This window comes from Hydra vulgaris, chromosome 03 (assembly GCF_038396675.1).
Source record: "Hydra vulgaris chromosome 03, alternate assembly HydraT2T_AEP".
In the NCBI taxonomy this organism is placed as follows: Eukaryota; Metazoa; Cnidaria; class Hydrozoa; order Anthoathecata; family Hydridae; genus Hydra; species Hydra vulgaris.
Genome location: NC_088922.1, coordinates 69,210,462 through 69,225,854, shown reverse-complemented (window position 1 = coordinate 69,225,854; position 15,393 = coordinate 69,210,462). Strand labels below are relative to the sequence as shown.

Genomic DNA, 15,393 nt, shown 5'->3' with positions numbered 1-15,393 from the left:
TTTTGGTTTACGTTTGGTAATCGTTATACAGCTTTAAATAACCAAAAACAAAAATAATAATATAAAATTACACTGATAGAAAATATAATATATATAAACAAGGTATTTGAAAGAAGATCGCAAAAATCTTGTCGCCAGAACCTTAAATAAGCATTTAACAAATATAAGATGAAAAAAATAAACTTTTACAAAATTGCAAGATAAATAATCTGTGTCTGAAGAATGATCAAGAGGACCTTCTCATCAGAATTTTATACAAGAGTAAATCAACACATAAACTAAAAAGTAAAAAGTATAAGAACAATAAAATAAGAAGGAATAAACTTCTATAAACGTAAACATGTATGTAAACAATAAAAAATGTTGACCAAAATATATTTTTAACTATTACTATTAATAGTTACTCAATATATTATCTAATGAAAGAATGAGATTTTTCAGTTTTTTTAAAAAAAGGCAAAAAGTATATGTACTTTAAATAACCAATATAATATGTACTTCAAAATTAAAATTCGACAAGACAATTTTATTCCAAAGGTGTGGTGCTCGATAGGTAATACAAAATTGATTAAAGTTTGTTTGACAAAAAGGTTCATTTAAAAAGTTATTATTTCTCAAGATATATTTACTGATTGGTTTAAAAGAGGAAAGATCTTTAAAGACAGCTAAGGATAAGTTATTTATCCATATATATACAAAACATAAAATATTAAGTACATTTAACTCGTATATATTCAGAACTTTTTCTAGAATTTTCGAAAATGTGGAGAGAACAGAAATAGGGCTTCTTCCCTTCTTTAAAAATAGGAATAATTTTTGCAATTTTTTATTGTTCTGGGAATACTCCATATTTTAAAAAGAACAACTTTAAGTTGTTCAAAGCAATCTATAACCACGTTTCCATTAATTTGATCTGCCGAGATTGCTTTATTTTTTTAAACAGATTTAAAGCTCTTTCAAACTCATCAAGCATTAATTCGGAATATTAACTCATCTGAACAAATGCAATTATCCAGGGGTTCTAGATAATCAATAAAACAAGACTTGGTCTTAGGGATTTTTTCAGACAGTGTTGGTAATATATGAGTGAAATATTTGTTAAATTCTACTAACGCGTGGTATGTTTTTTGCCATATTAGAAAACATTGTTCAAAGGGAATGTTAAAAAACGGTTGGGCCTCCATATGCGGCTATGCCCCCACTTCCTCTACCCTTTTATTACCAACATTCTTCTTTTCAATCAAAACCAAATTAAGATATTTTTATTTGAGTAAATATTTAATGAATATTAGTTTTATCTTTTAATATTATTGCTTTTTTTATATTACTGTATTTATGAAACTATTATTACTTTTATTTTATAACACCTGATGACTAAAAAATGAGACAACTTTAAAATTGTTATTATAGCCATAGTTACATAGCTATCAAATTTAATTTAAAATAAATATGTAAACAATTATATGGTATTTAAAAAAATATATTTATTGGTTTTCAATAACATCATTAAAAGCAATTCGATCTAGACGAACTGAAGTCATAGAGGCATAACGTTTTGCCACTTCCGGATCTATTTTGTTAAGACAATTCACGATACGCCGTTTGAGATGAGGAATGCTTGTTGCTTGCCAATTATCCTCGTAGACTAAGCGTTTCAACTGACCCCAAAAGCCCTCAATTGGTTGAGCCTCTGGTACATCGGGTGGACTTTTTACCTTTGGCAGGTATTTGATGTTATTGGCATCGAGAAAAGAAACCACTTCATTTGCATAGTGCGAGCTAGCTAAATCTGGGCAGAACAAGTACTCTTCATTTTTATAATGTTCATCAATGAAGGGTATTAACCGCTTGCGGAGACATCCGATGTATGCTTGTTGTTGATTGCCTGGCCACTTTCAAAAAACATTGGTTTTAAAGTCCATTTAGGCAATGTAATCAAAGAGACTAGCACCTTTTCCTCGTACTTCTTCTTTCTTTTGAACTTGACGTCGCTAGTTGTTGATGACACGTCACTAGAATAGAAGCCATCGTTGCCAGCATATGTTGTATTCGCATATGTGAAATATAATTTGTCATCCAAGACAAAATCAAAATTTCTAAAATTGCGATATATATGCCAACACAAAGGTTTGATTCGAGCTAGCTGGCTTTCGCTTCGATGTGGAATCTTTTTCTTCTTTTAATATCTAATATTTGTCTTGTTTTTAAGAATTTTAGATATATACAATCGGTCACAATCGAATCTTCGAGCTACTTGACGTTGTGAAACATCGTGATGATGATCAAATGCCTTTTTCAATTGGTTTATGTGGTTTTTGTCCATTTTTTTCGCCTTTGGACCGCTTCCTTTTTTTCGTTGATAGCCTAAATTATTGTCTACACGTTCTAGAGCACGATATATGGTCGCTTTCGATGCTCCTTCATCTAGAAAGTGTTTTACTGTGAAGATTTTTGACTTTTCCAGATGCGAATTTCTAAATTGGCAAATACGTTTTCTTAGGTCTTCTTGCAAACTTGTTTTTTACAGAGCCATTTTAAATATTATTTTAAAACTATAATATAATTTTAATAGAGTGTTAAGTTCCCTATAAATATACTCATTTATTTCAATTGCATGATTATGAATAGCATTCATAAATTGATCTAAATTTTGTCTCATTTTTTAGTCATTGGGTGTTACTGCCTTTTTTAACTCTGCTAATATTACTATTATCACTAATATATCTTTGTTTTATAAACCTTATTAATATCATTTATAATGATAGTGATAGTGATTCAATTGTAGTAATAGTTTTATGGTTATTGTCCTCATTTTTGCAGTTGTTATGTTTATTTTAATAATTTCTGTCATAGTTATAATCCTTACTATAATTATTTTTACCATAGTTTTTATCATTAGTTATAATTTTTAGTAAAGTTATCATGATATAATTATTATTTGTATTATTTTTTAAGTTGGATATTAGTATAGATTTTATTATACATGTTAGTAATGATCTTATTATTTAGATTGACTATGGATGAACACAAAGAAAAACATAGGTTTTAAAAAAACAAAAGTTTCAGATAATCTTCTTAAAACTAAAAATTATGCTCATAAAATACTTTTAAATCATCTTTCTAAAACTAACTGAAATATCTATTAAATATAAAGTTGTAAACAATTTCTTTCAACATCTTATGCAATAGTTAGTCTATAGTGATAACAAATGACAAACCCAAAGTAGTCTCTATAAGAGACTACTTTGGGTTTGTCATTTGTTATCACTATTTGTAGCTATAACTTTGTTATCACTATTTGTAGCTATAACTTTGTTATCACTATTTGTAGCTATAACTTTGTTATCACTATTTGTAGCTATAACTTTGTTATCACTATTTGTAGCTATAACTTTGTTATCACTATTTGTAGCTATAACTTTGTTATCACTATTTGTAGCTATAACTTTTTTATCACTATTTGTAGCTATAACTTTGTTATCACTATTTGTAGCTATAACTTTGTTATCACTATTTGTAGCTATAACTTTGTTATCACTATTTGTAGCTATAACTTTGTTATCACTATTTGTAGCTATAACTTTGTTATCACTATTTGTAGCTATAACTTTGTTATCACTATTTGTAGCTATAACTTTGTTATCACTATTTGTAGTTATAACTTTGTTATCACTATTTGTAGCTATAACTTTGTTATCACTATTTGTAGCTATAACTTTGTTATCACTATTTGTAGCTATAACTTTGTTATCACTCTTTGTAGCTATAACTTTGTTATCACTATTTGTAGCTATAACTTTGTTATCACTATTTGTAGCTATAACTTTGTTATCACAATTTGTAGCTATAACTTTGTTATCACAATTTGTAGCTATAACTTTGTTATCACTATTTGTAGCTATAACTTTGTTATCACAATTTGTAGCTATAACTTTGTTATCACAATTTGTAGCTATAACTTTGTTATCACTATTTGTAGCTATAACTTTGTTATCACTATTTGTAGCTATAACTTTGTTATCACAATTTGTAGCTATAACTTTGTTATCACTATTTGTAGCTATAACTTTGTTATCACTATTTGTAGCTATAACTTTGTTGTCACTATTTGTAGCTATAACTTTGTTATCACTATTTGTAGCTATAACTTTGTTATCACTATTTGTAGCTATAACTTTGTTATCACTATTTGTAGCTATAACTTTTTTATCACTATTTGTAGCTATAACTTTGTTATCACAATTTGTAGCTATAACTTTGTTATCACAAATTGTAGCTATAACTTTGTTATCACTATTTGTAGCTATAACTTTGTTATCACTATTTGTAGCTATAACTTTGTTATCACTATTTGTAGCTATAACTTTGTTATCACTATTTGTAGCTATAACTTTGTTATCACTATTTGTAGCTATAACTTTGTTATTACTATTTGTAGCTATAACTTTGTTATCACTATTTGTAGCTATAACTTTGTTATCACTATTTGTAGCTATAACTTTGTTATCACTATTTGTAGCTATAACTTTGTTATCACAATTTGTAGCTATAACTTTGTTATCACTATTTGTAGCTATAACTTTGTTATCACTATTTGTAGCTATAACTTTGTTATCACTATTTGTAGCTATAACTTTGTTATCACAATTTGTAGCTATAACTTTGTTATCACTATTTGTAGCTATAACTTTGTTATCACTATTTGTAGCTATAACTTTGTTATCACAATTTGTAGCTATAACTTTGTTATCACTATTTGTAGCTATAACTTTGTTATCACTATTTGTAGCTATAACTTTGTTATCACTATTTGTAGCTATAACTTTGTTATCACTATTTGTAGCTATAACTTTGTTATCACTATTTGTAGCTATAACTTTGTTATCACTATTTGTAGCTATAACTTTGTTATCACTATTTATAGCTATATACATTTGTTATCACTATTTGTAGCTATAACTTTGTTATCACTATTTGTAGCTATAACTTTGTTATCACTATTTGTAGCTATAACTTTGTTATCACTATTTGTAGCTATAACTTTGTTATCACTATTTGTAGCTATAACTTTGTTATCACTATTTGTAGCTATAACTTTGTTATCACTATTTGTAGCTATAACTTTGTTATCACTATTTGTAGCTATAACTTTGTTATCACTATTTGTAGCTATAACTTTGTTATCACTATTTGTAGCTATAACTTTGTTATCACTATTTGTAGCTATAACTTTGTTATCACTATTTGTAGCTATAACTTTGTTATCACTATTTGTAGCTATAACTTTGTTTATTTGAATCTGTACCTTTGCTAATCTTGTTATACTGCGTTAAAAAATAGCACAGTATAACAAAACAAAGCTTAGAAACTAACCTATTAAAATGCGCATGATCTAGTTCTTTTAATTAAATACATCATTAACTGAAAATGCAGAAGTTTAAACAGATGTTGTTTAAACAAGCTGTAACAGGGCCTACAAGCAGTTTATAAAAATTATCATGAAAAGCAATTTTCTGGTTTTAAACTTGTTAAAGATTGCATTACAAAAATCATAATAGATATAATAAATCTTGACAAGTTTTTAAATTACTTTGAAAATGATCCTTCTAAAGAAAACAGCTAAAAAGGTCTACTACATCATATGTGATCCATTAAACACAGAGAACATCTAAGCTAAATCTTTTATTAAGCAAAAAGCAGTTGAAGCTTTTCAACTGCAAACTAGCCTTACTTGCATAAATATCATTATAAATAAGATTTTATATCAACAAGTTGTCAAAAAGCAACAATTGTTAATGTATTTTCCTTTCTCTTTTCCTCAATAGCAATGTTACCTGCAACCTAGCAACGCCTTTCATCTTCTCATCGTTTTTCCTTTCTAAAGCATTCGCTTTGCTGATCCATAATATATTGTTTTTCTTTTCGGATTGTTCCACACTCAAGATAAACTCCTTTATTAGCATCAATCAAGTTTTTATAAAGAGACCAATTTGATATTTTAGATTTTCAGTTTCAGATAAAATAATGGCTTTCTGAGCATGTTTTTTATTGTTTGACTTCTCTTCCTCAAGCATGTGTTGGTATTTTAGATGTACAAATATTAAAGGCAGCTTTCACTTCTGATGTAATCTTGAGACATTTGACTCCAATTATTTTTTTTAATGTGACCTAATCACAACAAAAAACAAGTACTCATGTTAACAAGCACGAAATCAGACATCTTTTAAATAACTATGTAGCAACTAAAATCAAAATATTGAACTTTAAATTTTTCAATATCCTTCAAAATAACTGTATCGTTCTTTCTGAGCTTTTGACAATTTTGGTAATTTTTGAGCAAGTCTCAGTAGTACAAAAATTTAATGAACATCCTAAGAATACCCTTAACCAACTGCACAAGATCACCACTCATGTGAGGTAACGTTGTAGCATCTATCTGATAGAGCTTCGGAAACAATTCAAATATGCTCACAAGGAAGCTAAACAACTAGAATCTTAGAAGGGGAAAGTTGCTTTTTAACAGCATTTACAACAAACTTATATAATTCGCAAGATAGTTGTTTACTTTTAGCCTCCCAATAAATTACAATTTTTATAATAGAATGTCAAATTCTAATTAATCTTTCTGCTACCTTTTTGTCTTTAACTAAATAAATTTTTGTTAATCAAAGTATTGTAAAATAATAACTCACCAAAACATTTAACGAAAAAAAACAACAACTTTAATTAGGCAATTATGTTTTTATTGGTGCAACCTATAACTTTGTTTGTTTGTGCAACCCATAAAATTTTTAGAGTAAATATATTGCCATGCCATACAAAACAATTATACATAAAAGGGAATTATGACAAAATTAATGAAGACCTTGCAAATATTAAACTCTGTCCAACATCTAACTATGACTAACTACGGAGTACCTTTTTCGATAAACTTAAAACTTGTATTAACAATAATATACCAAAACCTAACTTTAAAAATATAAAAATCTTAATATAAAATTTTTATTTTATAATAAAATTTTTAAAAATTGCTTTTTAAGGTTTGTGACTGAATAGTTAAACTAATTGATAAGCAATAAATATGATCAATTTTATATAACTGGTGTCTTTAAATCGCATTCCCGCTTAGGTGTTCGCCAATACCCTACTCTCCCCTAGTTTTTTTGCTAATACTTTTTCAAACAAAAAAATAACAGCAATACCACCATTTGACCTAACATACAAAAATGTAAATCCACTAACAAAAAATATTGATATAAGTCCAGAAATTATCAAAACATACCTCAAAAGTCTAAACTCATCTAAATTACCAGGCCCTGATACATTACACCCAATAAAATTTAAGAAAATTTGCTTTCAAATGTCTAGACTTCTATCTACTATTTTTAACAAAGTCCTGGAGAGTGGATCAATACCCTAATTATGGAAAGACGCAACAATTACACCCATATTCAAAAAAAGAGACAGATCAAAAGCACTTAATTATAGACCTATCAGTATAACTTGTACCTCAATAAAAATTTTTGAAAAAATTATAAAAAATCATATTATGACACACCTGATTAACAATAACTTATTAAGCCCACACCAATATGGATTTCGTCCAGATCATTCCTGCTTAACTAACCTTTTAACTGGTGTTAATTATTGGACATCATCACTTGATAATAATATTCCCATCAAAAATAATTATCTCGATTTTGAAAAAGCGTTTGACAAAGCTCCACAAAAGTTTCTTATTTCTAAACCTATAGCTTATGGTATAAATTGATCAATACTATATTGGATTAAAAACTTTTTGAAAAACCGTAGAGAAAGAGTTGTTGTTAATGGCAAGTACTCAAACTGGGTACCCGTTAAAAGTGGAGTTCCCCAAGGCTCCGTCTCTTTAGGGTTTTTTTTTTGCTATACATATCAACGATATCCCTGAAGTAATGAAATCAAAGGTTGCTCTTTTCATTGACAATACCAAAATCTTTCGTTCTATTGAAAATACTCAATCTGCATAAGAATTACACAATGACATTGACTAACCATCTAAAAAATGAACGGCTTCTCTATGACTAATCCACATTTTCTATTAGTTATACAAACTCTGTAAAAGTCAAGTATTATATAATTAGGTTGACAGGCAGTTTATGCCTATACAATTTATTGTAAAACCTTAACGTTAAAAAAACAAGTAACTTCTCAACTTTTTCGACGCCATTATCCACTTTAACTTATTTAAGTTAATCAGTTTAGTATCAATTTCAAACATATAAATCTCACTTGTCTCGTAAAGCTGCATATAAACTTTATATTTGAGTATGCTTCAAGGTTAAGAACATTATATTTTGCAAGCAACACATTTATAGATCTTTTCGAATTTTATTTAACACATTTATTTTTTTCCATTTTTTTAAATTAAAAACAGATAAAATCTCCATCACCAAGATAAACTTTATTTAGAATTTTAAGATTTTTACGTGTGAAAACTTTCTTGTAGAATAGATTTTGATACCTTTTAAATGCTCTGAAAATGAAATGAATTTCCGGTGTTGATATTGACTTGTATTGATTAACTTAGTTAATAATTAATTAATTCATAGTCATAAGAATGAAACTTTTTATGACTCTTTTAAAATCAGCGAATCAGATTGCTTATATTTCTCCCTATTCTGAGCCTGTATAGAGTTTCAAAATATGCAACCAGTACTAGTTTGTCGCAGGTGATTGAGCACCCGGCTAAAATTTTTGGGTCTGAGTACCCGGACCGGATAAATTTTTCAATGTTTGAAATTAAGGCTTAAGAAATTTCGTGCACTGCTAATAATGCGCTAATTAATTGACGTTATTTTTTTAAAATTATGATTGGTGATTTTGTAAACATAACTTTATAATAATTGTTTTTTATGTTTAACGTCCAGTTCCAAATGATCCATGATGTTAAGTTCTTATGTTAAATAAACTAAACTGTTAAAATACAAAGATAAAGTAAAAGTTTTAAAAAGTGCGAGCAAACTAAAAGGGTCGGGGATATATATCAATGAGGATTATTTATTGGAAACTTTACCGACCAGGAAAAAAACTACTCGAACAAATGAAGATTCATAGGAAAAATAGTATGTTTTCGGTTGTAATTTACGATAAATTAATAGTAAAAGAATTCAGAAAATTACCAAAACTTTAATTATTTTATACTTTAAATACTTTGTTAGTATAATCTTTCTTGTTGTTATGGAACCTTTCTTGTTGTTATGGAAGGTATGAATTTTCGTAAATAAAGCGTTAAGAATTTCCAGACAAATAAAAATATACTTTTAGAGCATAATTTAGATCCAGATGTTTTTTTTTTTAACACACATGAAATAATTAGCAACATATACCCTTCTTATTATAATTCCGATATTTCTAATCTTTCTGCTGATATAGATATTAATAAGTTCTCTATTTAACACCTAAATATTAGGAGTTTTGATAAATTCAGAGATTTTTTATACAGTGTTGAAATTAGTTTGAAAATTATTCGTCTCACAGAGACCTGGTGTCGAGATATATCCACAATTCTTTAAATTCTAAACCGCTAACCGAATTTAGTGTAACAAGTAATGATTGCGAATCATTAACGATCGAAGTTATAAATAAAATCACTAAAAACATCATTGTACATGTTGTGTACAGACCGCCATCTGGCAATAACAAAGTTTTTGAGAGGCACTTTAAAAATTTAATTGAATACAAAATTTTATGTGGCAAACGTGTCTTTTTTGTGGGGGATTTTAATTATAATTTGCTTGATTACGACACAAATAAAAATGTAAAAAATTTAATGTATGTTTTTAAATGTATTTTCTATATTAAAAAAGTTCTTTTGCATATATTTAATCTTTCGTTTAAACAAGGAATCTTTCCGAAAAAATTAAAACTGGAGATGTTACTAATATTTTTAACTATAGGCCTATTTTCATTCTTCCTTGCTTCTCGAAAATACTAGAACGCATTATGTATAAAAAATTATACTCATTTTTAGAAAAAAATAATATTCTTTACAACAAATAATTCGGCTTCAAAACAGAGCACTCTACTGATCATGCAAATTTTCATCTCATTCAGATTATTTTTCAAGATTTTGACAAAAAACAAGTTCACTTTAAGTGTTTTCATAGATCTTAGTTAGGCGTTTGACATTGATGATCATAGTATTTTAAATAAAAAATTAGAAAACTACGGAATGAAAAACATAAACATAGCTTGGTTCAAAAGCTACTTATCTAATAGAAAATAATATATTTCATTGGCAATGAAAAAACTAACAATATACTAGTTACTTGCGGCGTTCCTCAAGGATCTGTTATAGGACCACCTTTATTTTTAATCTATATTAATGATTTAAGCAAAGCGTCTAATATTCTAGGTTCTATCTTATATGCTGATGACAAAAGTTTCATTTATTCTCACAGTAATATAACAACGTTATTTAAAACGGTCAATATTGAACTTATAAAACTAACCAATGGTTAAATATGAACAAACTTTCAATTAATTTAACTAAAACTAAGAATACTATTTTTCATCGCCTCCATAAAAAAGATAAAATCCCTCTTCACTTTCAAAACTTATTATTGGAGAATCGTAAAAATAGAATGTTCAATGAAATTTCTAGGTGTAATTTTAGATGAAAACATAAATTGGAAGGACCACATAAACATGATTGAAAATAAAATTTCTAAAAAAATCGGATTACTCTATAAAGCAAAACCATACTTAGATCAATCATGTCTAAAATACATTTATTACTCAATTATTCATATTTATCTTAATTATGCAAACATCGATTGGTGCAGCACCAATAAAACGAAGACAAAAAAAATATTTAGCAAACAAAAACAAGAAATAAGATTTTTATCAAATGCACACCGCCTATCACATTCTAGACCATTGTTCAACAATCTAGAAATATTAAATTTCCACCAAATAAATATATATCATCTGCTAATTTTTATTTATAAAATTAATAACAATAAAATACCAAATATCTTCAAACCATTATTTAATAAAATTCAACACAAATATATAATTAAATATTCAAGTAACGACTTTGTTCAACTCAAAACTATATATGAGTCAACCAAGTTCTCAATAACTATTAGAGAACCTAATGTATGGAGAAAGATAATTAGTAATGACATAAAACACTTACAACTTTTGAACAGTTTAAACAAAAGATAAAACTATTACTTTTAAATAACGAACAAACAGAGAATTATTTTTAAATCTATCTATAAAAATATTTGAAAATTATCTATTAGTGCCTACTTTGTTTGTCTGGAAAGGTCTAAAGTGTCTTTTAATATATACATTATACTTAAAGGTCTTTTAATATATACATTATATTTAATCATATTATGAAAGAGTAATTATATAGATTTACAGCATTTATGCACACATGTACGTATATATGTATATGTGTACATGCACATGTATATATACATGTGTACATACGTGTGTATGTGTATATGTATGTATGTATATGCATCTTTTGATTGTAAATTAACTTTTATGTTTCATTTTTTCATGTTTTTGTTGTTGTTGTTGTTGCTGTTGGTTTTTGTTTTCTTGAATGAATTTTTAAGATTTTCTTTTAACGAATAACTTTGAAATTTGAATGTATATAGCATTGCATGACCATAAGTTAACCTTCATGTTATTGTGATTAAATTACTTCCTAACTTTTATTAATAATTACTTCGAAAGACTCTATTAAATTATTTTACATTTTATATAAACTTATTGGAAACATTATGGCTTTTCTTCTCATTTTTAATTTTGGTTACAACGTATTTATATAAATGTCTAAAAAAAAAAGGGGACTTGGTAATAAGACAGACCTGTCTTCTTTTCTCGTCCTTGCCATTTTTATATATATATTATAAAACACGGAATTTTAAATATTTGTATCGCTAAATAAATAAATTTAAAAAAAAAATGTAATATTAAAGTAATCGGTAAAACGCATTCATTTTTAGCCAGAATCTGAGTCAATTCCCGTCAAAATTAGAATCGTGACGTGTCTAATTTTAGGATTAAATTTTTTTTTTTAATTTTAAAATATTTTGAAAGTAGGCAGTTCATTTTATAATCTCGTAATTTAGTCCATTTTATAATCTCGTAATATAATTAAGCTAAAATGTTAATTTTAATTTTATTGCATTCAAAATGTTAATCTTGTTTTAAAATGGGTTTAATCAATTTTGTAGCACTTCTGGTTGTCAAGAAATTCGCATTTTTTTACTACCTAATTTGACATTTTTTTGTTTTAGTTTTTTTTTAACATTTTTTTTTACCATCATAACTGCGTAAAAATAAAACACAAGATTACCCAATTTTAAATTTTCTTAAATATTATAAATACAATATTAGAAATATTATAGATCAATATAAACGATATATATCTATATATATATATATATATATATATATATATATATATATATATATATATATATATATATATATATATATATATATATATATATATATATACATATATATATATATATATATATATATATATATATATATATATATATATATATATATATATATATATATATAAAGTGCATAAAAATGTAATTAATTTTCTCAAGTAAAATGTGTTCATGCGTGTGGAGGCACGCATTATAAACTCATCGATCACATGATCAAGATCAAGAGTGTAGGCAATATCGCGATGGCAATTTAAAACAGCAAGATGATTCAATCGCTGCTGAGACATTGTAGAACACAAATAAGTCTTTAACCTACGAAGACAAGAAAAAGAGCGCTCACTCGTACATGAGGTGACGGGCATACATAGTAAAATCTTTACCAGTTTCACAAACTCGGGAATCAGTGGAATTATTTGAGAAAGGATACCATCATGGTCTACAAGCTCATTCAAAACTGATTCAAAATAAATTAGTTGAATATTCTTGAATTTTGCATGATCCACAAATATATCGCAATGGAGTTGTAGCCTTCTATAACCTTCAAATTCATCTTTGTAAAAAGCCTCAACAAATCCAAATTACAAGCACTGACCAATAAGAAATTTTTTTACATTTGCTAAATACTCAGTGGTCTGAGTCGGTTCGAAACGAGTCGCAAGTCCCGTTGTAATACAATCCAGAGATGCATAGAAAAGCTCGCGGTAGTGGTACTCTGGAGTCGTAGCAAAGTATGGAACTCCACTTCCAATAAATTTTGATGTAACTTTACGTTTCCGTGGAATCTCTGGTTTGTCAAGTAAACTACACTCTGCTGCTACAACGCTGCACCCCATAAGACTTTGAAGCGAGGATCACCCCTGGCTTCTTTTAACACCTCCTTAAGCGTGTTGATGGTATTTCTTGCTTTCAAAAAATTAAGCTGCATGCCTAAAATGATTTTCAATAAACGTTTAACATTATAATTTGCTTAAAAGAATATATTTAAAAAATATATTAAAACTTTGAAATAAAACAATATTTACCTTGGAGTGCTGTATTAGCATCCTCGATTATCGTGAAGATCATGCGCAAAATTTCCAATTTGAAAAATATGTCAAACTTACAAAAAAATTCCAGATAAACCGCAGCTTCTGACTTATTTTTGGCTGAATTATCAGAATGATTTTCAAAATCCTCTAACCAGTTGATAATGGTGGAATAGTTACTCGTAATAGTTATAATGGGCGGTTTTCTAAGGATCCATCGAGTGGGGCAAAATGGTCGCAGTGATGTTCCGCTTTCTACATCCTCTACATTTCAAAAGTTATTGAAACATATCAATCGTTCTGGAGATCCACGGCAAATGCAATGAATGATTGGACTAAATTCATAATATTGCTGATCTCTGTTTGATTTTCAACAGAATCTTGTGCTACCAAGTTGAGATTATGAGCGCGGCAGTGCACGTAAATTGCCCGCTCTGCTTTCTTCTTCATTAAAGTCTGCAATATATAGATACTTCCAGACATGTTAGACAATCCGTCAAAACATTAGCCCCGACAATTTTGCATCAACAGGCTAAATCGACACAAAATCGAAAAAAAAACAATAAAGCCGTACAATAATCCATCTTTATTTTGGTGATGATTAAGCTGTTGGATAACGGTCGATTCCAGTGTTGCTGAGGCGATCGTACTAACAGACGCCCTATGGAGTACAGAACGCTCGCGAGAACCAAAAATTTGTAACGCTTTCTTCCAATTAGAAAATCCTTTTAAAATAAAAGCTTCATACAAATTTTTTTCTTTTGAACTTCGAGGTAAAAGCATTTTCATTTGGGTAGCTTTGATGCTGGTAGAACAAAAGACTTTTTCTTTCTCGCGGTCATGTAAAACTCATTAATATTTTCCATTCCAGCTTAGAAGTTATTAGCATTTTGAGATTCAGAAAATAATGCAACTGTTTCAATTTGATTTTCTTTTTTTGAAAAGTATTCACTATTTTTCTTCATTCTACAGCATCGTACATCTTATTACTTAAAAGTCAATGTACTGTTGAACAATTAAAAAGTTTATTCAAAAATTTACGCTTCTTATAATTCAATTGTTTTTAATTCAAAACTTTTAAATAATTAATACAAATAATACTGCCAAAGATATCAAAGAAAAAAAATATTAAACGAACGTTTAACTCACGCAACTCTTTTGTTTACGTAGTTCCGTTAATTTGATTTTTGTTACGTTTTTACCGATCTAAAACTCCCTTGAGACTCATCAGAAGCGTGGAATTTCTGAAATTCGAAAAATAATATAAACTTTCGAAAGCTTAAACTTTTGAAAATCAACATAGGTATTTGCGGAAATATTACAATCGTTTTTAAGTTGTGATATCTGTTAATGTTTAAGTATATTATGAATTTTATTTTTTAAACATTTTTGAAAGCTTGGTGAATTTTCCCGGGTGGGGCAAAGCGCCAGCGACAAATTTTCGGATGGGGCTCAAGCCCCCGAGCCCCAGCGCGTTCTACGTCTATGTATATATATATATATATATATATATATATATATATATATATATATATATATATATATATATATATATGTATATATATATATATATATATATATATATATATATATATATATATATATATATATATATATATATATATATATATATATATATGTATATATATTTAAACAATATAAATAATATAGATTAATATACACGACTAATTTATAATGATATTACATAATTTATAATATATTTATAATATAATATTACTAATGATATATAATAACTATATACGATACGTTATAATAACTATAAACTATATAGATGTAAATATTATAGATTAATATATATGACTAATTTATAATAATATGTTATAATTTATAATATATTTCTACTATAATAATATTAATAATATATATATAATAACTAT

At 27.3% G+C, this 15,393-nt stretch overlaps 1 protein-coding gene across 1 annotated transcript; it reads right to left on the bottom strand.

Moving 5' to 3' along the window:
* Positions 1–3,254: 3,254 nt before the first annotated feature.
* Positions 3,255–13,303, bottom strand: LOC136078875 (mucin-21-like). The gene is made up of 3 exons (XM_065794691.1): positions 13,053–13,303; positions 4,972–5,324; positions 3,255–4,924 (listed from the first exon to the last, which is right to left on the bottom strand). The coding sequence occupies exons 1-3, from the start codon at positions 13,301–13,303 to the stop codon at positions 3,255–3,257; spliced, it is 2,274 nt and encodes a 757-aa protein (XP_065650763.1).
* Between the last annotated feature and the right edge of the window lie 2,090 nt (positions 13,304–15,393).